The sequence below is a fragment of the Pseudophryne corroboree genome, chromosome 3, assembly GCF_028390025.1.
Source record: "Pseudophryne corroboree isolate aPseCor3 chromosome 3, aPseCor3.hap2, whole genome shotgun sequence".
Classification (NCBI taxonomy): domain Eukaryota; kingdom Metazoa; phylum Chordata; class Amphibia; order Anura; family Myobatrachidae; genus Pseudophryne; species Pseudophryne corroboree.
Window position 1 is genome coordinate 515334259 of NC_086446.1, and position 25474 is coordinate 515359732.

Genomic DNA, 25474 nt, shown 5'->3' on the forward strand with positions numbered 1-25474 from the left:
GAACTGAAATTTTGAAGGTTTCTACTGACCTCTAGGCCTACTTAGTTCGGAACACTATTTAGTCTTGTGTCTCTTCCCTTCCCCTTGACTTGTCTAGTCCGATACCCCCCCCGTCGATCTTTTATTTCTTCTTTTTTGTGCTACTGATTCAACTTTATACAGTGTTTATGCTTTATTCTTCTGATACTGATACACAACTGTTTTTCAGTAATTTATTGGAAATGATAATGGAAGCATCTGTCTGTATTATTATATGCTCTTTATTCCATGTATCATTTTCTTGACCAAGTTGTTATACTGATGTCTCCTTTTGCATTACTTTGGAATCAATGTTTATTGCTGATATTGTATGTTTGTAACGCTGTCTATCTGTGCTTTACACTTTGTATTGAAAAAAATTTGAAAATCAATAAATTGTTGTTAAAAAATTAAATAAATCCTGACTGTGGAACAAAACTGACCTGTGTGAAGATACAAGTTTAACGTATTTGCCAGATTTTTTAGAAAACTGTAACTTCATTAATTTTGCTTGGCACATTACCAGAACAATGAAACAGTGTGATTGGATAGTGAGCTAAGCATAGGTGGGCTTCCTTTAAAATCCATTAAAACTATGTGGTCTTGGGGATTTGATTGTAGCTAGTGATTTTAAAGAAAAAGTTATTTTCTTGCAATTTGCATTTCTAAGATTGATATATCGTCAGCACAGAGATTGGGCAGGTTGGTCTTCTGCACAAATGGCCCGATTCAGACTCGCACACTGCTGCAGCCATATCTGCATCTTTTGCTGCAGCCACGTCTGTGTCTTTTTCTAATGCCATAGATGATTTTCTTAATACTGACTCTTAAGTGCAGCATCTCGCAACAGCGCATTTTCCTCTTGGTTCGTCTTTAGACACACCATTGGTGCACCCTTAAAAGTACTGAAACTTGTACCAGTCTATAGCAGGTGCGTTTTCAAGAGAAGTCATGTCACCCTTACAGATGAATATAACAACATCTATCTATTGGCCCAGGATATCAGATTCACCACAAACTAGTGGACACTCACTCTGAGTGGACCTCTCAGTATTTTGACATCACATCTTGAAAAATAAATTCCTGGTTTTCAGCCTGACCCTGGTAATAAGCAGAGTAGGTGACCCTGGATATTGTCCCAGGTAGATTGCATAAACACTTACCAAATTCCAGAGTTAATGCACGTTTATGTGCAAATACCCACGTGAAGAATAAATGGGAGCAGTTACTGACATCTAGATAAAAAGTCTTCTAACAGGAAAGGATTACCTTGGGTGAGTCACTTAAGTGAGGCTAGTAATGAAATCCAAAGTATTGCCAAGCGCTTGTGGCCCATTGTTAAAAGTGATGATACACTGAACCTTACAGACACCCAGATTATGGCATGGTATAAACACAGTCATAATATCTGCAACTGGTGCTCAGAACAGATATTACAGGTATGGAAGAGGAGGACGTGACTCATTTTTTGCAAGGCAAAAATGGTTATCGACTATATAATGGTGCCAGGCCACCAAGTGTTGCAGAGAAAGCCGAGCCTGAATTTCCAGAGCCTGGAACTCTTTGACATCTACATGCTCCTCAGTTACATAGTTCTGGCAATGCCTCCACTGTGATAGAACAAGTTTTTACCTTTTATATACTTGGACAAACTTATCACTCATCTGACACCGATGACATGGTCATAGTGAAAAGACAGTGGTACAGGGAAGTGATTTATTATCAATACCATCCTTGTATACTTTTATGCTTATGTGTTGCACTGTACCTTGGAGAGGATTAATTTCTACCATATTCCCTATGGCTATATAAGGTGAAACGACTTAGGTCCTGTCACCTTTTCAACAATTATAGTTACAGGTTATATGGTGTAATCACGACAAGATCAAGGACTGCTATCAACCTTTGATGTGCCAAAGGTAGTCCCTCCCTGTTTTATAACACTACTGATTAAGGAACCATGGAAATGGTGAGACTTACAGCAAAGGAAAGCCTATGAGGGTTTGTTAGAAAGGGGCCACTAGTGACTCTAGGTGGCTACCTATGTACTGTAGTTGTTTATTACTTCTACAGATTGACTGTAGACATCCTAATGACAGATTTTACCAAGCTGATAGTTTATTAATATTCCTGCCAATCTAATGACTATTTAAATAGTGTAATAAGCAATTACATAATTAATTTAATGACATTGAAGAAATAAATAGCACATTATCTGCAAAGTGTGCAAAAAATATTTATACATACACCATTTCATATTAATGTCACTAACAGTTTTTTTCTCTACAGTGTCAATTGATCTATGAATGAAAAGAAATTGAAATGCTCCGGCTACACATTATATATCTAATTTCGCTCACATTGTTTGGCGTAAGAAGTGAAAGTAAACGTAAGTACCATTACAGTGCAAAAAGTTCCAAAAGACATTTGTTTTGATTTTGAACAAAGCAGTGCGCACATAAAAAAAATCCCTCTAATACATTATTAAAATAATATTTCCCCATAAGAGAATCAATGTTACCAGCCTTCTTGTTCAATACATGACTGCCATAAATATAAGTCTGTTGTGACTCCTCAACTTCTTATTGACCAAGTATAAGTGTATCCATTCTCAGCTTGACAAGGTAATTGCGAAATGTGTGCCCATACACAGTCGCGCGTATGCATGCATGCGCCCATAAAGAATGCATTAGCTAGTCGCGGGTATGAAGTTACGGCTAGTCGTTGCAGCGATGCGTGTGCACAAACATATGCATCACACCAACAATGGAGGTGGCTATATCTGTAGTTCAATCATACTTTTTGAGCTATTTTGCGTGTCAAAACCACATCATTTTTGTCGGTAGGTTCTAAACTGTGCTCCCAGTAAATCAGGGCATTCTATACTATACTTATTATTAGTAAAATAATTGCTGGTGCTTTAATGTCCCTTTATATTCTAAAGTCTGGATGCTTGGTGGGTGTCTGGTAGTATGGGCTTTAGAAAATCAGCAGGGTGCCATCCCAGAGATAAACTGACAAAATGTAAAACAGCTACTTTAAATATACCTCTTCATCTCATCTTTTCCAGTTGCTGAAATATTACTGCCGTCACCAGCTCCACCTTCCCTCTCTGTCTTTCATCTTCTCTCCCTTCCCCTGTCACCTCCTTGCCTAGTCTACTTTCACCAAAATACCTCAGCACCCTAGACCTGGCTGTGTTTTCCTCCTCACTGGGCATACTTTTCTCCTCATCTCTACACTAACCTGCCATGACTAGCCCTCGATTAGGCTTTGGACTTTGTTGCCCCAGCTACCACTCGGTCTCCATTGGTTCACTTCAATGTCACATTCTCTCAACTTTATATATTTAAAAATCATCATACAGTATCCTACTATAGCTACAGCCTATATATCTTCAAATATTCTAATTTTAAGGTTCTCATTTACACCCAGTCTTCTTTCATTATAATATGGAACTAAAAAAAATCTTTATTTTTACATTAGTGTTTGGTGCTCAGTGCAATAACAGCGAAGACAACCAAAACATTAAGTGCGGGGATGACATGCAAGTCACATGTAACATGACTCACCAAGATTATGATGCCAAGCTGCTACAAGATGAGAAACCTATAGTGAACATTTCACTTCTGAAAGGGAATTTCTCAAAGGATATTTCTATTGTGATGTCTGAAGACAAGCTGCAATTGAAAATTACAATTCATAATATCAAATTTTCCAGTAAAGTAAAATATCTTCTTTGGTTTACAGCATGGAATGGATATATTAAAATACCTATTAACATAAAGGTTTCTGGTAAGTGGATAATAAGTATGTTATATTTATAGTTTATTATTATATTTACACAGTGTACCCAGCATAGATACAAGTTACACACAAAATAATCTGTAGTATATACTTTAAAACTAAAACGAACTCTTGGAAGAAGCTTCCCTTTATGGTAAATGGCACAATTAATCTAAATAAGGAGATTTATGGTAGACTTACCAAGGTTAAATCTCTTTCTGCGAGGTACACTGGATTCCACAGGGAATACATCGAGGTGTAGAGTTGGATCTTGAGCCGAGGCACCAACAGGCTAAAGCTTTGACTGTTCCCAGGATGCATTGCATCGCCTCCTCTATAACACCGCTTCCAGGCATTGGAGTTCAGTTTTGTTAACCAGTCCAATACAGTAGCAGGTAATAGAGACGGTAGATGCTAGTCACATAGAACCACATTCTCACGACAGGAGAAGGGACTAGCGGCTAATGCCATACAAACCCAAAGAAGCTAAGTGTGTCAGGGTGGGCGCCCTGTGGAATTCAGTGCACATCACAGAAAGACATTTAACCATGGTAAGTCTACCATAAATCTCCTTTTCTGCAGAGGGGTACACTGGGATTCCACAGGGAATACATCGGGGATGTCCTAAAGCAGTTCCTCATGGAAGGGGATGCACCATAGCGGGCACAAGAACCCAGTGTCCAAATCAAGCATCCTGGGAGACGGAAGTATCAAAGGAATAGAACCAGATGAACGTGTTCACTGAGGACAATGTAGCCGCCTTGCACAATTGTTCAGCGGACGCGCCTCGGCGGGCCGCCCAAGAAGGTCCAACAGACCGAGTAGAATGGGCTTTAATAACAGCAGGAGCTGGAAGACCAATCTAATCACCATTCTAATCCACCTGGCCAAAGTTTGCTTATTCGCAGGTCAGCCACGTTTGTGAAAACCAAAAAGTACAAAAAGGGAATTTGACCTCCTGAGGTAGGCAGTCCTCTCTACGTAAATATGGAGAGCCCGTACCACATCCAAATTCCGCTCTTTGGAGGACAAACCAGAAGAGATAAAGGCCGGAACCACAATCTCTTGGTTAAGATGAAAAGATGATACCATCTTAGATAGATAACAGGGCGAGTTCGAAGAATTGCCCAGTCCTGGTGAAAAATCAGAAAGGGTGGATGACAGGACAAAGCGCCTAAGTCCGACTCCCTCCTAGCAGAGGCAATAGCCAGTAAAAACACGACCTTAAGTGTAAGACATTTAAAATCCACAGACTCGAGAGGTTCAAATGGAGACTCTTGTAGGGCACTTAAGACAACAGACAAATCCCATGGAGCCACAGGAGGGACATAGGAAGGCTGAATACATAGAACATCCTGGGTGAAGGTATGAACGTCAGGAATAGACACAATTTTCCTCTGAAACCACACCGACAAGGCAGATATATGAACCTTGAGAGGCGCCAGACGAAGGCCTAAATCTAGGCCTTGTTGCAGAAAAGCCAAAAGCCTAGAAGTTCTAAACGAATAGGAATCAAAATTCTTAGCAGCACACCATGTGAAGTAAGAGTTCAAGACCCTGTAATAAATCCATGCAGAAGTTGGTTTGCGGGCCTTCAACATTGCCAGAGAATCCCTTGGCCCTCAGAACTGAAGCTTCAAGAGCCACGCCGTCAAAGCCAGTCTGGCCAGGTACGGATGGACACAAGGGCCCTGAATGAGGAGGTCTGGGCGCTGAGGAAGCAGAAGAGGACGCTCTATCGATAGACCATGCAGGTCTGAGAATCAATGCCATCTGGGCCACGCTGGAGCGACTAGAAGTAGTAGTCCTCTTTCTTGCTTAAACTTCCGCAGTATCCTGGACAGGAGTGACACTGGATGAAACACGTAAGGCAGCCAAAAGTTCCATGGAATTGCCAGTGCATTCACGAACGCTGCTTGAGGATCCCTTGTCCTTGATCCGAAGACCGGAACTTGTGATTGTGTCGAGACGCCATCAGTTCTATATCTGGTTGGCCCCACTTGTCCACTAGGAGTTGATAGACTTCCGGACGAAGACTCCACTCTTGGGTGTGAACGTCCTGACGACTGAGGAAATCCGCTTCCTAGTTGAGGACTCCGGAGATAAACACTGCCGATATTGCTGGCAGATGGCGTTCCACCCAACGGAAGATTTTTGATACTTCCAGCACTGCCATGTGGCTTCCAGTGCCGCCTTGATGATTTATGTACACCACCGTAGTGGTGTTGTCTGATTGTACCTGAACAGGACCAGTGTCAATGCATTGAACTCTGCCCGCAATTCCAGAATGTTTATCGGGAGGAGAGACTCCTCCCTGGTCCACCAACCCTGGAGAGAGTGTTGCTCCAAAACCGCGCCCCAAACCCGCAGATTGGCATCCGTTGTCAGGACGACAACAGTTAGAGATTCAGAAGGGACAGCCCCTGCTCAACTGTTGGTCTTGTAGCCACCAGCTTAGTGACAGACGAACCTCTGGAGTCAAGGAGATCATTTGAGACTTGATCTGATTAGGTAGGCCTTCCCACTTGGAAAGGATTAACTTCTGCAGAGGACGGGAGTGAATTTGAGCATACTCTACCATGTCAAAAGCCGACACCATGAGGCCTAGTACTTGCATCGCTGAGTGTATCGACACTCTTGGGCGAGAGAGGAAATATCTGATCCTGTCCTGAAGTTTCAGGACTTTCTCTGGAGACAAAAACAATTGTTGGTTGTGTGCGTGCACTGTGCCCCAAGCAGGGACCAGCGAGGACTTTTTCCAGTTGATGAGCCACCCGTGGGCTTGAAGGAATTGGACCGTCAGTTCCGGATGACTGAGGAGAACCTCTTGGGAGTTCACCAGGATCAGCAAGTCATCCAGATACGGCAGGATCCTGATTACCTGACGGCGGAGAAGAGCCGTCATCACAGCCATGACTTTGGTGAAGATCCGAGGGGCCATGGCCAATCCAAAGGGCAGTGCCTGGAATTGATAATGTAGGTTGCCAATAGCAAACCGCAGATATTGCTGATGCGAACAGGCAATAGGTATGTGCAGGTAAGCATCCTGTATGTCCTGGGATACCATATAGTCTTCGGGTTCCATGGCCAGCACTATAGAGAAGAGTTTCCATAAGGAATTTGGATACTCTCACAAACTTGTTCAATGATTTGAGGTTGAGTATAGGCCGGAAGGACCCATTTGGTTTCAGAACTAGAAACAGGGTTGAATAGTATCCCCTGCCTGAGACAGAGGTACCGGCACTACCACTCCTGTATCCAGGAGGGATTGTACAACAAAGCGTAGAGCTTGCGCTTTTAACGGATTCGCAGGGATAACCGTTGTGCAAAATTGGCGAGGGGGACGTCTCTTGAAAGAGATTGCGTACTAGTGAGAGACAACTTCCCGCACCTAGGCATCCAAAGTGATCTTTAACCAGGCCTGGGCGAACTGCAGAAGTTGGCCGCCCACCCTGAGGTCTGCCAGGGGGAGGCCCACCCCCCGTCATGCGGCAGGCTTGTCTTGTTTGGAAGCAGACTGACAGGCGGCCTAGGATTGTTTAGATTTGGGTTTAGTGGTTTTGGAAGGACGAGCCTGTCGCAGATACGCCTGACACTTTGCTTTCCCTGGAGATCGAAAGGTGGTTAGAGACTTCGGAGCAGAAGGATTAGTATTTGGGAGACACGCAGTCTTGGCAGTAGCCAAGCCAGTTACAATCTTGTTCAGATCTTTCCCAAATAGGATGTCTCCCTTAAAAGGGAGCACCTCCACGGTGTTTTTGGAGTCCAGGTCCACCTTCCAGGACCTCAACCACAGAATTCGACAAGCCAGGACAGACATAGTAGATATCTTGGCCGCCATTACACCTGCATCAGAGGCCGCCTCCTTAATATAGAGGGAGGCTGTGGTAATATAAGACAGATATTGTCTGGCAATGTCAGAAAAATCCTGAGGCAGCTCATCCTCAATTGCCTGAACCCATGCTTCAATTCCTCTCGCAGCCCAGGAGGCTGCAATAGTGGATCTATGTACAGCACCGGTAAGAGAGTAAATAGACTTCAGGCATCCCTCCACACGCTTATCTGTCGGTTCCTTCAGTGAGGTGACAGTGGTGACAGGCAGAGTAGATGACACCATAAGACGGGAGACATGAGTCGACCGGCGGTGGAGTTTCCACTTGTTATTCAACTCCGCAGGGATAGGATAACGAGCTAGCATCTTTTTAGACAGGGAGAATTTATTTCCTGACGTATGTCAATTAGTGGTAAGACTACCTTAGCAACCTTCTGACGTTTGAACTTATCAGGTTTCTTAGACACAGTAGTAGGCTCCATCTCCTCATCTATTTGTAGAGTTGTTATTATTATTACCAGTTATTTATATAGTGCACACATATTCCGTAGTGCTTTACAGAGAATATTTTGTCCATTCACATCAGTCCCTGCCCCAGTGGAGCTTACAATCTATATTCCCTATCGCATGTACACACAGACACATTCACACAAGGGTTAATTTAGTTGGGAGCCAATTAACCTACCAGTATATTTTTGGATTGTGGGAGAATCAGCTTAATAGCCTCCGCTAGGTGAGGAACATCAACCTGGGTTTTAGATTCCTCATCAGAAGCAACTGTATCAGTGTCTGATGGATCAGTATATTGCCCATCCTCATCAGAAGAATTATTCGAAATATTAGTTAATTGTGAGGAAGAAATGGCCCTTTTAGATGACCTCTTGGCCCCAGAGGGGCGTGGGAAAGACTTTTGTCTAACCAAGGATTGATTTAATTGTTGTAATTTGGTAGATAGAGTATCCGCTCAGGGCGGATTAACTACAGGGACAAAATGTGGCTGCAACGGCACAGGTCCCACAGGGGGCGCAAGATGTGTCACAAGTGTACTCAGCATACTTGAGAACGCTGCCTATGGTGGGTCCTGATTGGCCACAGTAACGGTACAATATAGACAGCCAAACACAATATCTGCAAAATATCCCTGTTATGTGACAGTAAACACAGGACACAAAACAGAGGATTTAAGCGGTATGAGGTTACTGAAACACAGTAAAAATACCAAATTGTATATTCTGTACAACACTATATATATATATATATATATGGGACCCTGACACACTTAGCCCCTCAGGGTACAAAATATAGTGATAGCAATATGTGATACAGGAGAATGGAATCGCACACAACAGCTACAGGCACACTCAGTCACATGTACAATGCAGACGTTATTACATATAAACAATAAAATTGCACTGGACTAGTAATTTACATATAACTATGTATGAGTATAGATATAACAATGCATAGTAGATACTGGATGTATATTACAGAATTCTTGTACCAAATATTCAGATAGCAGTACGCTTGTTCTTAACTAACACTGAGAACATCTCCGGGACTGAGGAGACAGAGCCCTGCAGTCCCGGAGATCAGCCCAGCTAGTAGTGAAGATAGCGCCAAAATCTCAGGGAGTGAGGCAGAGTGAAATGCAGCTATAGGGCGGGAACACCAGCAGTAGGTGGCACCCAGAGCTGGGGGAGGGGCTACAGGTCAGCGCCTTATCCCCTATGCTGGTCCTCACCACCGGGTACTGTGGAGCCTATATCAAATGGATTTTAGAAATCCAACCTGTACTCCCTCGTCCTGATGGATATAGTGGGGTCCTTGTGCAGTAGTGTCCACGCCAGCGGCGTGGTCCCAGGATTAACCGGCAGGACCCTCTTACCTCCTCCCTTATGTGCAGCCACACGATCCAGGAAAGCACCAGCGGTGTGTGCCTGAAGTCCGGTGCGCCTCCGCTGCAAGTACCCGGGAACCAAGCCGCAGGAGTACGCAGCGCTGCTGGGGAGGTGATGGAGCCGCAGCACAGAATGTTAGACTGACATAAATAGAGCTGTGGCCCTTGAAGTCTTCTTAAAAAGCTCTTTTCAGGGCTGCCTAGCACAGCCCCACCTGTTAATGACCTGCACTGCAGGCACCAACTTACAAACTGAGCTCCAGTGCCTGGAGTTGGGGTTATAGAGGAGGCAGTGCAATGCATCCTGTGAACAGTCCAAGCTTTAGCCTGTTGGTGCCTTGGATCAAGATCCAACTCTACACCCTGATATATTCCCTGTGGAATCCCAGTGTACCCCAAGGCAGAAATAATGGAAATAAAGCTGCTGCAGCACTCTCCTATCTACTTTGCAATCTATGGTTTTCCATAGGCACATCATCAATGGTGTAGAACGGAAAGAGCAAGTGACAAGCCGAGTACTCTTTGCAAATCTAAAACTGTAGGGGGCCCTGGCTCTTCTCAGGGTTTAATGACATGCCTGCCAGCTAGCTCATCTACAGGACTACCTTGGAAGCCTCTTTGGCACCTTCTGAATTAACAGATTTCAGGCACTTGCACACCCTCCTTACTTGTCACAATTGTCTTATAGGCCCTACACACTTAGAAAGATATGAACGATCACGTTCATTAATGAACAAGATATCGTTTATATCTTTCAGTGTGTATGCACCAACAATGAACGACGTGCAGCCACGAGTTCATTCATCGTTGGTGCCGGCTCGTTTAAATATGCAAGCCAATATGGAGAATCTCGTCCATATTAGCATGCACTGCTATGGAGCCAAGTGGAGTGAAGAAACGTCACTCCTCTCGTCACCTCCCCCCCCCGCAGACTGTAACGGCTGTTGGGCACCTCGGCGGCCAAACGCCAGGTGTGTAGGGCCCCCGAGACACTGCTCAGAATGCCAGCATCCAGACATGCATTGAAATGTCGGGATCCTAAATACCGGAATCATGAATGAAGTCTGCTGGGACTCCGCACTGGTAAGCCGTGGGGGTGGGTTAGGGTGTGGTGAGGGAATGTTAGGGTTAGGCACCCCTGGGGAGTGTTAGGCTGCAGGGGAGGGAGGGTTAGGTTTCGGGGAGGTGGGATTAGCTAGTCAACACTGGAGAGGGTTAGGCTGCAAGAATAGAGTGTTAGGGAGAGTTTAATTACCAAACAGGTGCTGGGATCCCGCTGTTGGTATTTTGACTGCTGGCATCCCAAGCACCAGGATCCTGATACCATCCCATCTTAGAGTAGCTCATTTTATGAGACATATTTCTACTGTCTGGACTATTGTACGCAGACTGATTGGTAGTGTTGGAATTGAGACATATTTTAGTGTAAATTTTGGGAAGATGTGTGGACAGTCATTTATGTAACTGGGGTTTGCTGTCCCTCCCATGACATGAGGTCTATACTATTACCAGATACTGGATGGTGTTTGTGGTTCTTTGCTTACAGGCCTGGACAGCTCTTGTTAATGCTACCGAGAATCACAAAAGATTTATGTACAAGTGCAGGGAAAGCAGTACAGAAATATTGCTTCATTTGTTCCCTCTTGGGCAAAACTCAATTTGTACTACATTCCAACTTGGAGACTTCTGATTAAGGAGGTCCGCCTTGTGTGTTTTCCTCAGTTGGATACCTTATTTGATGTCCCCACTCCCCTTTTCCAAGCCTCATATTTCGTTTTTCCTCTTAATGCTTCTAATCAGGTGGAACAAAAATCATTACTGTGTAACATTCTGGTCTTTGCTACTACCTATAAATGTCAGCAGTGTGGCCCTACCGAGAGAGCTTGCCAAATTACATGTTAATATGATATGGTATTAATGCAATAATTGTTATTTTGTTGCACAATCTCACCTACTAGTGGGATCTATTGGGTGACTATGTTATTTTTATTACATGGAAAAAGAATGGTGTACCCTTATTGCGCAGAAAAGGAGCAGCTGAGATAGACAGTCAAGTGCTATAAAACTTGACAATGTGGTATGAATAGCTGAAAAGAAGAAAAGGGTGTTTCTGCGCTCCACTGATGAGTATATAATGCAGGTAAGTATAGATTCCACAGTAAATACAATATAAAGAACACAAAACAATACTCCCCAATTCAGGTAGCATTATTCCCATTCTTCAGACATGAACAGTACAGGGGTGGTTTCCCATATCAATGCTTCAATCCAAATAGAATATTCTCTCAATGGATTAGATACAAAAATATAAAAAACACATATAGTGTGAGCTTGAACAAATAGTCTCGATTAGGTAAGTATACAGCTTGTATCCCTTATTCCAATATTTTTATGGGATGGTGATTCCTGATGTATAAAATAAGGGGAATCCCTTCGTGCTCAAGTTCAGACAAAAGTCGTCACTTTGTTTCTTACATAAAAATGAGACGACAATTCTTATAAAAGTATCTTTTAAATGGATGCTCACATAAATTCTTACTTCTTATGACTTTGTTGCCCGCATATCAAGGTGAATTTTGGGGTCCCATCCAAATATGAACCATCACAGGGATGTATGGATAAAACTTTAAACGCTTTATTCCAACATAACATAAAAGTCAAACGCAGGTATCCAGTTCAGAAATATAGGAATTCTCGATGTAAAAAAGTATATCACTACATGCACCCCTGGTACTGATGTTATGAATCCTGGGAACAGTCTTACCAAGAGGTGCAGAGATGGATATTCCTAAATTGTCCCTGGATGTCGCCTGCAAGCACCGCACCGACGCGGTTCGACCTGAGGTCTTTTTCAAGGTGATGCTCTCCATGAGTCTCAGAAATGCCATTGGTTAACATATAGGCTGCAAGCATAAAAACAAAATTTAAAACTTTATACCACAAATATTTTTTAGATGCTCATCAGGGGTGGCCATCTATTTGTTTATTTTACCTTTTGCCAACAACAAATAGCATTTAATAATACTAGACAGAAAGGGCAAACCCATTCCGTTTTCCTGTGTTTCTATGGTTGCCACGGTTTATGGGGGATTGGGAGGAACAACATGTTTGGCATAATAACCCATATATGGATAACATCAAAAGGTGGATATATTGATATCATGTTCATATGGAAGGGAAGCAGGAACGATTTAGAAAACTTCTGCAATTATTTCAAACATAATGATCTTAATATAATTCTAACTTATGTGATAAGCCAATAAAGCGTCACATTCTTAGACTTGTCTATATATAGCAACCATAATCTATATCAAACCCACAGATAATAACTTCTATATCCCGATTACCAGCAATCACCACCTATCGTGGCTAAGAAGTGTTCCGAACAGTCAAATCCAGAGTCAGATGGAACTGTACTGATATGGAGATATAAGCTGTATATTTACCTAATCAAGACTATTTGGCCGATCTCACAATATATGTGAATTTTTTTTATCGTTTTGTATCTACCCCATTGAGAGAATATTCTATTTGGATTGACATATTGATATGGGAAACCACCCCTGTACTGTTCATGTCTAAATAATGGGAATAATGCTACCTGAATAGGGGAGTATTGTTTTGTGTTCTTTATGTTGTATTGACTGTGGAATCTATACTTACCTCCATTATTTTTATTGCATGTTTTTCTTCCAGGTATTTATTATTTTCAGGTTCTTGTTGATTTGAAAAATCTTAATTAAAAAATTATTTCCAAAACATAACACAAGGACATGTACATTACAAGTCAAGATAGTTAATTAAATAAATTTGAAAGAAAATAAATTAGAAAATAAATTGGAAAATAAATAATGAAAGAAGTTCCTATGGATTGATTAATCAAAATTTTTAATAGTTGGTTCCGTACACAGGACTTTTACCAGCCATTGAATAGACAAAAAAGATGGCTCCTCAGTGTGTGGGATTTATTTAATTATACTCAATGTTTTGCTATTCAAAGTATTGCTTTTTCAAATGTAGTGCTTAAACACACAGGAAGGCAGCGACCTGCATAGTAAATAAAACCCTGTGAAACCAAAGATGTGTCCTCATAAACCTAACGCCTATATGCCATATGGTGCGAGACACCCAGAATGATTGAGGCACTCTGATAGGTGTAGTGTACCATATTTTTCTTTACATTTTGCATCTTAAACGCAACAAAACATAACTCACAGTGTGCTAGAGATGCTGGAATGCAACTTTAACTGCACAGAAATTATTTCTAAACACTGGTGAAGTTGAAGCACAATTGGCATGAGGAAAAGCCACGTCTGCTTGCATCAGAAGCCCTTCTTACACATATTAAAGGTCAGTCACACACAGAAATTCAAATGTTGCATATCAAATAGATCAGTACGAGTTAGCAAAATAGTTTTGTAGTTCTCAATTGTTTTATTAATACACATATTGAGCAAGAAAGATGATCAGCGCAGCTGAGTTGCCTAGGAACTGGCATACCAAGAGGGGCCTTTTTGGAGCAACAGCGTATGAGGACACATCTGTAACTTCCAAACACGGAAGAGAAAGCATGATGGGTTAATAACTACTGTAGATCAGTGTGACTGCCACCCTGAACATAGTTACCAAAGCATTCTGAAGCACCATGCAATACCCTCTGATTTATGCCTAGGGTTCATCCTACAAGATAATGACCCAAAACATACTTTTAGACAATGTCAAACTTAACTTTGTGGAAAGGAACAAGATGGTAGGTTTCAATTCATGGAATAGCCTGCACAGTTTCCAGACTTAAACCACATCAAGCTATTTTGGGGTGAACTGGACAGAAGGGTGAAAACAAATCCACCTACAAGTGCAATATATTTGTGAGAACTTCTGCAACACTTTTGGGAAGACCTTCTGAACAATATTTCACTTCCACTGTAGAAACAATGGCATGACTGTGAGCAGATTTCACATCTATCAGATTACTTTTTAGATTTCTAATTATTGATTTTTTTCTATGCCAATTTCAGAGAACGTTCAGACTTACATTTTTCACCGGTAGTGTAGCACCAGAAAGATTTCACCAGCTCACAGTTGTAAATATTATACCATTTTCAGACAGCAGCCGGGGCTTGGACCCTGGTTTTTTGAACACGCATTGGACTCAGGTAACAGCTCTTACCCCCTTTCGCACACTAGGTTGGACCCAGGTCGACCCCTTTTAAACTGAACCCAGGTTAATTGTCTGAGTCTAGCAGCACAGCTGTTAAGTGAAGATACTGGGAGAAACTGCAAAGAGGTGGTGGAGGCAGGCTAGATGTAGATGATAGCAGAGTCCCTGGTGCAGAGGTAGTGAGAGGAGTCAAGTGCTGTAAAGTCCTACATCTCATACACTGCATGCCAGTACAATTGCAGGTAACCTGCCTTACAGTTGCATCAGGTGGACAACAAATAACAGTGCCATGGAGGTCAACGTGCATTAGTGGTGTTTGAAAAAGCTGTGCTGCACTTTTCAGACACCAGGCAACCTGGGTCAGACCCAGGAATAATGCTGACAGACCCTACAGTTTTGACATGGGTTGACCCTTTCACACATATAAAGGATATGGGTTGACCCGGCTAATTCCCAGGTCCTTTTCGCTCTCTGAAAGGGAGTATTCTTCATACTGTATGTATATTGAAGGGACTGTCAAAAAGAAAATTAAGCCCCTAATGATCTTTGCTGAATTTTTGTTGTGTAAGGGCAATGAAAATAAACACATCTACCGCATAACAGAATTTTCTGAATGTGTTGTTCTTGCACAGCGTATTCAGTGTTTATAAGTTAATACCTTCTTTTTGAAACTCAGGAGTTTGTGACCCAGAGATCTCCTTCAGGAATGATGAATTAACATGTGAGGTGGAGAGCCATAAAGAATTACTGGTCACTTGGAAGGACAGTAATAGTACGATTTTTCCAGGCAAAAATGAAACAAATAAATTAAATAAAGGATTTAAGCTGTTCAGTTCTCTGAAAAGAACAAATTACAACAGTAAATTACAGATATGCTGTTCTGTGTTTGATGAGGAAGAGAAGATTACATGCCTCCCACAAAGCGAAGGTTGGTTCAATAGTTTTCTGCACATCGTGTGACTATAAATAATACTGTATTAGTAACATTGCACAAAGTTAAATGAGCACCGCAAATATTATGCTACTACCCATACACTGATATTCAATTTAAAGTATTAGCAATTTGGCCTACAACCAAGTGTATAGACTCAAAGTTATCAAATGAATAAATGATGAGTCAATTCAAATACCAAATTGCTGGTTCTGGTCAATTTGGCCACCAACGTGCATGCACAGATTGGAAACTGGACCGGTTCACACTGCTCAGGTTGAGAGAGGAAAAGAACATTGCAGTCTATATGACCTCTGTTAGATTTGTATATTACATATGAAAGAATGACTTTTATTTAGGTTTAATTTTTAATGGCGGCTATTTATCAATATATCTTGTTTTTTAACTATTTTATACCTGTCATAAAGCTATATAATGTATTCCCAAAAAAACTCCTGATTTATTTTCTCAAATTAAAAAGAACACATACTGTAATAGCAAGTTAAAGGCATGGTCTGTTGATTAGGAACATGTTTGGGTGGAAAGGTATCAACTCTGGCCAGTTGGTGGCAGTGCCTGAAAAGTCAGAAAATGTAAAATTAAGCATGTTGGGAGCTAAAGGAATGTCTGGCTTTGTTAGAAGCTGCTGTAGTATACATATAATATAGTATATGCTATAGGAGAATGTCTGGCTTTGTTAGAAGCTGCCGTAGTTTACATATAATATATGCTATGAAGGTAGATATCTGGCTTTGTTAGAAGCTGCTGTAGTATACATATAATATAGTATATGCTATAGGAGAATGTCTGGCTTTGTTAGAAGCTGCCGTAGAATACATATAATATATGCTATGAAGGTAGGATAATATCTCGCTTTGTTAGAAGCTGCTGTAGTATACATATAATATAGGCTATAGAGGTAGGATAACGTCTGGCTTTGTTAGGCTCTGCAGTAGTATGCTTTTAATATAGTATATGCTATGAAGGTAGGATAATGTCTGGCTTTGTTAGAATCTGTGGATGTATGTATATAATATAGTATATGCTGTGAATATGACACCAAACCTATGGGTTATTTGTAAAAAAAATGTAAATAATTGTTGAATAACTTTTGTTTACAGGATCGCATAGTGAGGAAGAAACCAAGGTCTCTTATTTCATTATTTTGCCACTGGTTGCAGTTCTAGCATTGTTTTGTTTCCTGGCTCTGCGTGGCATAAATAGGAGGCCCATACGTAAGTACAGTAAACTGAATAGAAATACTGTTTAGCTTAGTTTTCATTTGTATTAAATATTCACAAATTCCATAATTTACAAATTGTCAGTATACAATATCCTGTACCAAGTAAGTGTCCTAATGTTCACATTAAATGTAAGCAGAAATATCTTTATATTCATTTTTTTTATTTTATTTTGTGCACTATAATCATCAAAAGATTTAGGAGGTTGAAGCCAGGTACACACTAGCTGATGAGTGTACCCGACGATATTGGCTGCGGCAGGGACCTCGGTTGGGTGCCTGCATCGGCAAGTGCATACACACTTGCCAATGCTGGCGTGAAGGGAGTGACGGCCGTACTGCAGCATGGCCATTGTTAACGAGTCCTCCCTTGGCTGGACTGTTCAGATGAGGGAGGGGGTCGTTAACGATGCATGGGATAGCGGGTCGTTAACGATACTGAGTGTACACACTAGACGAGACAGTAAAAGATATCGCTTAGAATGGCCCTTCTGAGCGATATCTTTAACTTTCTTGTCTAGTGTGTTTGGGGCTTAAATCCAAAGCTTGCTACGAACTAATCTTCTGAAACCTGAAAGAAATCATGACTTGTGCATCTTTAATTTGTATGTAGGGTTTATATTTTACTAGCTGGAGTACCCGGCGTTGCCCGGGATTTTAAGACGGTCTGTTTACAAAAATAAATGTAAATATTAAACACACAGTATAAGTAACATTGTAGATAGTTGAATACCTGTGCTTTGCTACAGGACGGGGATGGTAAATTACAATGATAGTTGTTTGTTAATTTACGTTGGTTGGAGATCTAGTATATAGGCATATCTTGCTTCCCTGACGCACTTTGTGTAGGGGCCGGACCCCTTTTTGGTCCCCCCAAGGGACCCTGCTCTTCCTACTATATAACTCTCAGTCTGTGGCTTCCTGCTGCCTCCATTCCCCTCCTCACATCATGTCAGTGCCCCTGTGAAATTATCAATTTTTCTACTGTTTCTTATATAGCACGTTATGTATCTACTGATATACTCTGTGCTGCTGGGGGACCGTGCTACTTCCACTATATAACTCTCACTGTGTGGGTTTGTGCTACCTGCATTCCTCTCCTCACATCATGTCACTGGCCCTGTCACATGCAGCCCTGTCATCACTGACATACCATGCATGTCCTGATATAGTCCGTGCTGCTGGCCCACCCCTAGGGGCGCTAGTGGTATGTTACCCCCACAGTGTTTGTTCACAGAGTGTAAGTCATATGTGTAGCAAGTTTAGTGTAAATTGCTCCTGGCATTCCAGAATTATGCTGTCTGCTGAAGAACTCTGTCCTGCTGCCTCACCCCTAGGGGTGCTAGGGGTGTCTTACCTCCACAGTGTTTGTTCTCAGCTTGTAAGTCATATATGTACCAAGTTTGTTGTAAATTGGTCCAGGCAGTCGGGAGTTATGCTGTCTCCTGAATTACTCTGTGCTGCTGTCCCACCCCTTAGGTGTGTCTAACAGAAGGACAAATTTTCGCTTTTATATAGTAGATTAGAGATTCACACATGATGGTACTTTACAGATTAGGCATTTAAATAAGTGTATAAAAAGGTAAGCCAATTAAACAAGTGTAGAAAAAAAGCACATGCTGTAAAATATTAGTAGATTGCATAGATGCACAAAGAACCTGCCTGAAAGAGTATATACAGTAGTGTTAATATATATCTTTGTTGGTGGTCTCTTCTTCGGTCCATCAATTATCAGGTCAGTTACATTTTATGACAAAATGCAAACAATAAGGACTCAGCATCTACAGATGTGGTCTTCCTCAGCTTTACTGCTAGCCACGGCAATAGTGAGTGGGTTGCCGCAAAGAGTGTGCCAGGTGCACAGTGTACTGACCTGCGGACACATCTGTATTTGGTTCTTTAAAAAGAAAGATGGTTCTGGAAAGTACAAATTAATCAAAGAAATACGCATTGATATATGTGGGTTGAGTTTGGGTGAACAGCGGTCACCATAGAGACGCTGGGATCCCGATTGTTAGATGGCCGGAGGGGAAGGGGGCAAATAAAACCCCTTGCAGCCTCAATACGCTCGCAACAGGTTCTATTCCCACTCTATGGGTGTGGTGGACACTCATGAGTGGTAATAGTCCCTGTAGGTTGGCATGCCAACTGGCAAGCTGTTAAACTGTACAGTATACCGGCAACAGTACAGTGACCATAACTGCATACTATATATGTGGTTAAAAAAAGACAGTCCGCTTAAGAGTTTCTTATTGGTTGGTTTAAAGCAGGGCTGGACAAACCAGTCCTCGAGATCTACCAACAGTTCACATTTTCCAGACCACCTAGCTAGTACTCAGGTGTAGTCATTACTAATTAAGATGTGCTGCATTCATTCCTTACTGACAATTCTACAGATCTCTAGGAGGCCTAGAAAACATGAACTGTTGGTAGATCTCGAGGACCGGTTTGGCCAGCCCTGCTTTAAAAGCAAGGATTAGGAACCTTCTGCCTTCCAGCTGTTGTTGAACGACACATACCAGCATGCCTTGCTACAGTTTTGCTATTTGGCCATGCTAAAACTGTTGCAGGGCATGTTGGGATGTGTAGTACAACAGCAGCTGGTGGACCTAAGGTTCCCCATCCCTGCTTTAAAGGATAACATAATCCTAAAATGATGTTGGATATGAAATATGAATGTATAAAATATAGTTCTCTGTTATCCTGACTTACATTTCTTTAAATATTGAAGTAATGCAATTGTAATGCAATGCCTGATGCAATTTGTTTCATCCTGACCCAATTCCCACTGCACATTGTTGTGGTTGGAAATCCTGTGCAGCGGTTTTGAACAATGCTATCTTTTGCTTGCAGGGTCAGCTGAGGAGAGTGAATTCAGCACCTTCCCTTGGAGGAACAGTGTTTACCAAGGCTTTCAGCGGTTGAGGGAAAACGTTATCCTGAGGGTAGTCAGTGTGGAAAACCCTCATGAAAATCAAGGTACAACAGGCAATATTGAAAGGAAAATAGAGTAAATAGAACATGGGGCCTAATTCAGAGTTATACGCTAAAGTAATCACAGCTTTCTAGGCTACAGAAAAAGCTAATGTTAGCAAGTTAAGCTGCCGCCCAGAAATGAAAAGAGCCGCCCAACAGAGTGATCACAAACCCATTCACAACTGCAAACACATTCATAGTATAGATGCAACAATGGGTTAAACTGACGGCTCGAGTAGGTTTATGGCTACGCAGACTAGTTGCGGCAGGAGTGATGCTAGCACCATGTTTCTCTGAGTACAAGATTGCATCTGACGTCAGATAAATGCCACAAGACACAGGGCGATCGGGCACAGGTAGTATACGATGTAATGATATACATACAAAAAAGGAACCAAAATTAGACAATAAGTTACCCTTGTTAGTGGGGGGGGGGGAGAAAAATATATTTACAATATATTTACAATTTTCTCCTATTATATACTGTCCTAGTTGGTGGTGCGCCCAGAGCCAGAAAGCACACAGACTTACAATGGAAGAGAAAAGAAGGCTCTTGTGTGGGCGCACTCTTGTACAAGTAAAGTTGATTAGATAGTGTGAATTTAAGAAATATTTAAAACATAACTTTTAATGATAACATTAAACCATGATCACCCATCCAAAAGATCCATGAAACAAATTAAAAAGTTACAAAAAATTATAAAATATTCTGGTCTCTTTATTTCAAAGAGTGTTCGGAAAGGTTGTAGACACTGTATTGTCATACCCCTATTTTCCCTGACCAGTACAGAGTTTCTGTATTATTGGGACCGGGGGTGGTCAAACAGGATAATGTAGAGAAGTCCAATTCTCATCACTTGGATTAAGTGGTAATAAATGGTCACCAAGTTGTGAATTTGATACCTGAGTGGTAAACAGATACCCTATTTTCAGACAAAATTGAAGGCATTAAACTGCAATCAACGAATGAAATGGCTAAACACAATAGTAGAGAAATGCTGGATAGAATTAGTGGTGATACTGCTGTTGGTATCTCTTGTCACATGAAGGAAAATAATTCCTGCTCTACAACACCAGGTATTCCCAGGTAGTCTCCTCTCCTGATACTGACCCGACCCAACGCTGTTTAGCTTCCAAGATCGAATGAGATTGGACGCTGACAGTGTGGTATGGTAGTAGAGATTTATGTGGCCTGTACACCAATGAGAGTGCACCTATATATGAAATTATATAGTATGGAATAATAAAAGAGGATAGAAAAAAATGATAAGTAAAGTAAGTAGAAATGTGTGGATCTGCTTTCCACGTTAGACGCTGTTCAACAGTTCCCACAAACGTGGTACCGTGCTCCGTGAATCGTGGATGAGAGTCCACGAAATAGGTGGACAGAGTGACAAGTTAATTTCCTCAATGGATGGACTAATGTGGCAGGCTTAATTGTTTATATGAAGACAGCCTGACTAAAACAAGGAAATATATCACACCGAGACAAAAAAGTCCTATTGATATAAGGAAAAACTCCCTGGCGTCCTACCCTTTAATTTGGGTGGGACTAGAAATATAATTTGTCTCACAGACAACAATAATTGCTTCAATAGAAAGATAGAACAGCCTGGCTGTAACAGAGGAATGTTTCACACAGAGGTCCTATAGATATTAAGAAAAATTCCCTGGCGTCCTGCCCTTTTATTTAGGTAGGACTGGAACTATAATCTATCTCCCAGAAGACAATATTTTTCAGAAAAAGGTATATTATCATACATGCTTACATAATGTGGTTTAAGGTGGCAAGAATAAACCTGTGAATGGAATTTTCACAATATGCATAAATCACCAAGCATGAATGTAGAATCTTGTGGTAAGCAATGATACTAAGCCTGTATATTAATTGCACAGTAAGAGGATATAACTGTCAGAATATAATGTGTAGGACAAAATATTGTCCCATTATAGATACAGAAAAAAGATAAAGAAAAAATGCCTGTATTGAAAATAGGCTAACATGTCAGTAATTAATCTGATACCAGAATTATCCAGAGATGATAGTGAAATAAATATATATATAGGTGGTATAAAGACTCAAATGAGGTCCAGGATTCTAGCCCGTATCAGAAAAAAACCTTTTACAGTAAAATTTGCACTGACGTGAATCTGACCTACCTACCCGGCTGTGCAACCTGACCTACCTACCCGGCTTTCTAGAGGTGGAAGATTCGTAAGCCCCATCTATCTAGTGGTACCCTCCACAGATAGCAACACTTTATTTAGAGGAATCCTTAACTATACCTGTACCTACTATATTGCAGTGCAAATTTTACTGTAAAAGGTTTTTCTCTGATACGGGCTAGAATCCTGGATTATGTAAGCATGTATGATAATATACCTTTTTCTGAAAAATATTGTCTTCTGGGAGATAGATTATAGTTCCAGTCCCACCTAAATAAAAGGGCAGGACGCCAGGGAATTTTTCTTAATATCTATAGTACCTTAAGTCTCTGTGTGAAACATTCCTCTGTTACAGCCAGGCTGTTCTATCTTTCTATTGAAGCAATTATTGTTGTCTGCGAGACAAATTATATTTCTAGTCCCACCCAAATTAAAGGGTAGGACGCCAGGGAGTTATTCCTTATATCAATAGGACTTTTTTGTCTCGGTGTGATATATTTACTTGTTTTAGTCAGGCTGTCTTCATATAAACAATTAAGCCTGCCACATTAGTCCATCCATTGAGGAAATTAACTTGTCACTCTGTCCACCTATTTCGTGGACTCTCATCCACGATTCACGGAACCATGTTCGTGGGAACTGTTGAACCGCGTCTAACGTGGAAAGTAGATCCACACATTTCCACTTACTTTACTTATTCATTTTTTTCTATCCTCTTTTATTATTCCATACTATATAATTTCATATATAGGTGCACTCTCATTGGTGTACAGGCCACATAAATCTCTACTACCATACCATGCTGTCAGCGCCCAATCTCGTTCGATCTTGGAAGCTAAACAGCGTTGGGCCGGGTCAGTATCAGGAGAGGAGACTACCTGGGAATACCTGGTGTTGTAGAGCAGGAATTATTTTCCTTCTTCATGTGACAAGAGATACAAACAGCAGTATCACCACTAATTCTAACCAGCATTTCTTTACTATTGTGTTTAGCCATTTCATTCCTTGATTGCAGTTTAATGCCTTCAATTTTGTCTGAAAATAGGGTATCTGTTTACCACTCAGGTATCGAATTCACACCTTGGTGACCATTTATTACCACTTAATCCAAGTGATGAGAATTGGACTTCTCTACATTATCCTGTTTGACCACCCCCGGTCCCAATAATACAGAAACTCTGTACTGGTCAGGGGAAATAGGGGTATGACAATACAGTGTCTACAACCTTTCCGAACACTCTTTGAAATAAAGAGACCAGAACATTTTATCATTTTTTGTAACTTTTTAATTTGTTTCATGGATCTTTTGGATGGGTGATCATGGTTTAATGTTATGTTTTAAATATTTCTTAAATTCACATTATCTAATCAACTTTACATGTACAAGAGTGCGCCCACACAAGAGCCTTCTTTTCTCTTCCATTGTAAGTCAGATAAATGCCCCAAGCACCGCAATAACCTGCCTGCATTTTTGACACCACTTCCATTACCACCTCCAAAAAGTCACTTCCTGTCAATCACTCTGCAAAGAAATCCTCACTGCGAACAGAATCGCAACACCACTTTACCCATGTGCAATGCGATTGGAGCACTTGCGCAGTTTGACGATAAGTGCTTGATTGCATAAACATCAGCTTAGCGTACACCTTTGAAATAGGCCCCGGGTGTCATAACTAAAGCAAACATAACTAAGTCAGCACTACTCAAAATATATATTATTGTCCAATATAGTTAATAGTAAACTTTTATTTTAGCTGAAATAGAAACAAAGGGGATAATTCAGAGTTGATCGCAGCAGCAAATTTGTTAGCACTTGGGCAAAACCATGTGCACTGCAGGCAGATATAACATTTGCAGAGAGTTAGATGTGGGTGGGTTATTTTGATTCCGTGCAGGGTAAATACTGGCTGCTTTATTTTTACACTGCAATTTAGATTTCAGTTTAAACACACCCCACCCAAATGTAACTCTCTCTGCACATCTTATATCTGCCCCCCCCCCCCCCCCCACCTGAGTGCACATGGGGGGTAATTCAGAGTTGATTGCAGCAGCAAATTTGTAGGCAGATGGGCAAAACCACTGCAGGGAAGGCAGATATAACGTGCAGACAGATCTGGGTGTGTTCAAACTGAAATCTAAATTGCAGTGTGAAAATAAAGAAGCCTGTATTTACCCTACACGGAATCAAAATAAACCACCCAAATCTAACTCTCTCTGCACGATTATATATATATATATACACCCCCCCCCCCAGGTTTTGCCCAACTGCTAACAAATTTGCTCCTGCAATCAACTCTGAATTATCCCTAAAGATCGATGCTTCATGGTTAAATATGTTATAATAGCAAAACTGAGGGACAGGTACTTCATAACTAATGTAGTAGGCACTGGTCCTATTGTTTGCCCTGTCTTATTATCCTGACCAAGAATAATTACTTACTTCCATATCAGGTTGCTTTTCCTTACTCCACTGTATCAAACGTGATATAAATAGCCTGCCTAACATTTCTGCATTGAGAAAGGACACTGTTGTTTTATGGCTTTCTATTTCTTCCCATTCTTGCTGTTTCTGTTGAGAGCTTTCTTGGCTTATCCCAGCTTCCACATTAAAGTTACTCTATCTTGGTAACAATGCCCTAGGAAGCTGTAATCTGAGATCAGGTAGCACCCAAGACTTTCTGCAAATACTGAATGCAAATAAATCTCCCCAACACCACCAGGAGCTGGCAATAGCGGCTTTGTATATTTCATCTGGGAAAACCTTATCGGAACCCTTGTGTAGCACTTGAGAACCTTTTATGTATGAGAATATGCTGCAATACCAGCTACGGACAAAAAGCAATGCATTAACAATACTGACATTGCAGACTCTGCACTTTTGTTAAACACCAACTCAATAAGGACTTAAGGGACCTACACACTTGTCGAGCTGCCCGACGGCGGATACGGCTGACCCGGCAGCGGGGGGGGGGGGGGGGGGGGGGTCAGTCATGGGGCCCTGTCTCCATAGAAGTGCAGGCAAATATGGACGAGATCGTCCATATTGGCCTGCATGCACAGCTGATGGGGCACCAGCGATGAACGAGCACGAGGCCGCACATCGTTCATCGCTGGTGCCTCCACACTCAAAGGTATGAATGGTATCTCGTTTATTTATGAACGAGATCCTTCATATCTTTAGGGCCTATAAGATTCTGAGATTCTATAGAGGCTGTATGTGCGTCTTTTGCCGCAGTCGTGTCTGAGACTTTATACTAAAGTCGCTACAACACCATCCATTCCCTGGTGTACCGCCATGCTTCTGGAAGTGCAAGGACTGAGACACCCACTCTGAGTGTCTTGAAACACACAAATACAGCATGTTGCGTCTTTAGTTGCCATCATTGGTCTCATCATGAAACCTTGCACCAACACCATGATTATCTGTAGAGTATGCAGTATTTGTATACAGTATCTGTCAGAGGATG

General features: G+C 41.4%; 1 protein-coding gene and 2 pseudogenes across 1 annotated transcript in view; 2 read left to right on the forward strand and 1 right to left on the reverse strand.

Annotated features, from left to right (window-relative positions):
- LOC135057963 (uncharacterized) overlaps positions 1-25474 on the forward strand; it is a 74800-nt gene that overhangs the window by 41661 nt on the left and 7665 nt on the right. The window contains exons 2-6 of the mRNA XM_063963652.1: positions 2308-2407; positions 3505-3813; positions 15371-15622; positions 16747-16860; positions 19719-19844. Coding sequence (XP_063819722.1) covers positions 2341-2407; positions 3505-3813; positions 15371-15622; positions 16747-16860; positions 19719-19844 — 868 coding nt within the window. The 5' untranslated portion in view covers positions 2308-2340. The remainder of the gene's footprint in view (positions 1-2307; positions 2408-3504; positions 3814-15370; positions 15623-16746; positions 16861-19718; positions 19845-25474) is intronic.
- LOC134894713 (5S ribosomal RNA) lies at positions 20904-21022 on the reverse strand (annotated as a pseudogene).
- Positions 22792-22910, forward strand: LOC134889600 (5S ribosomal RNA; annotated as a pseudogene).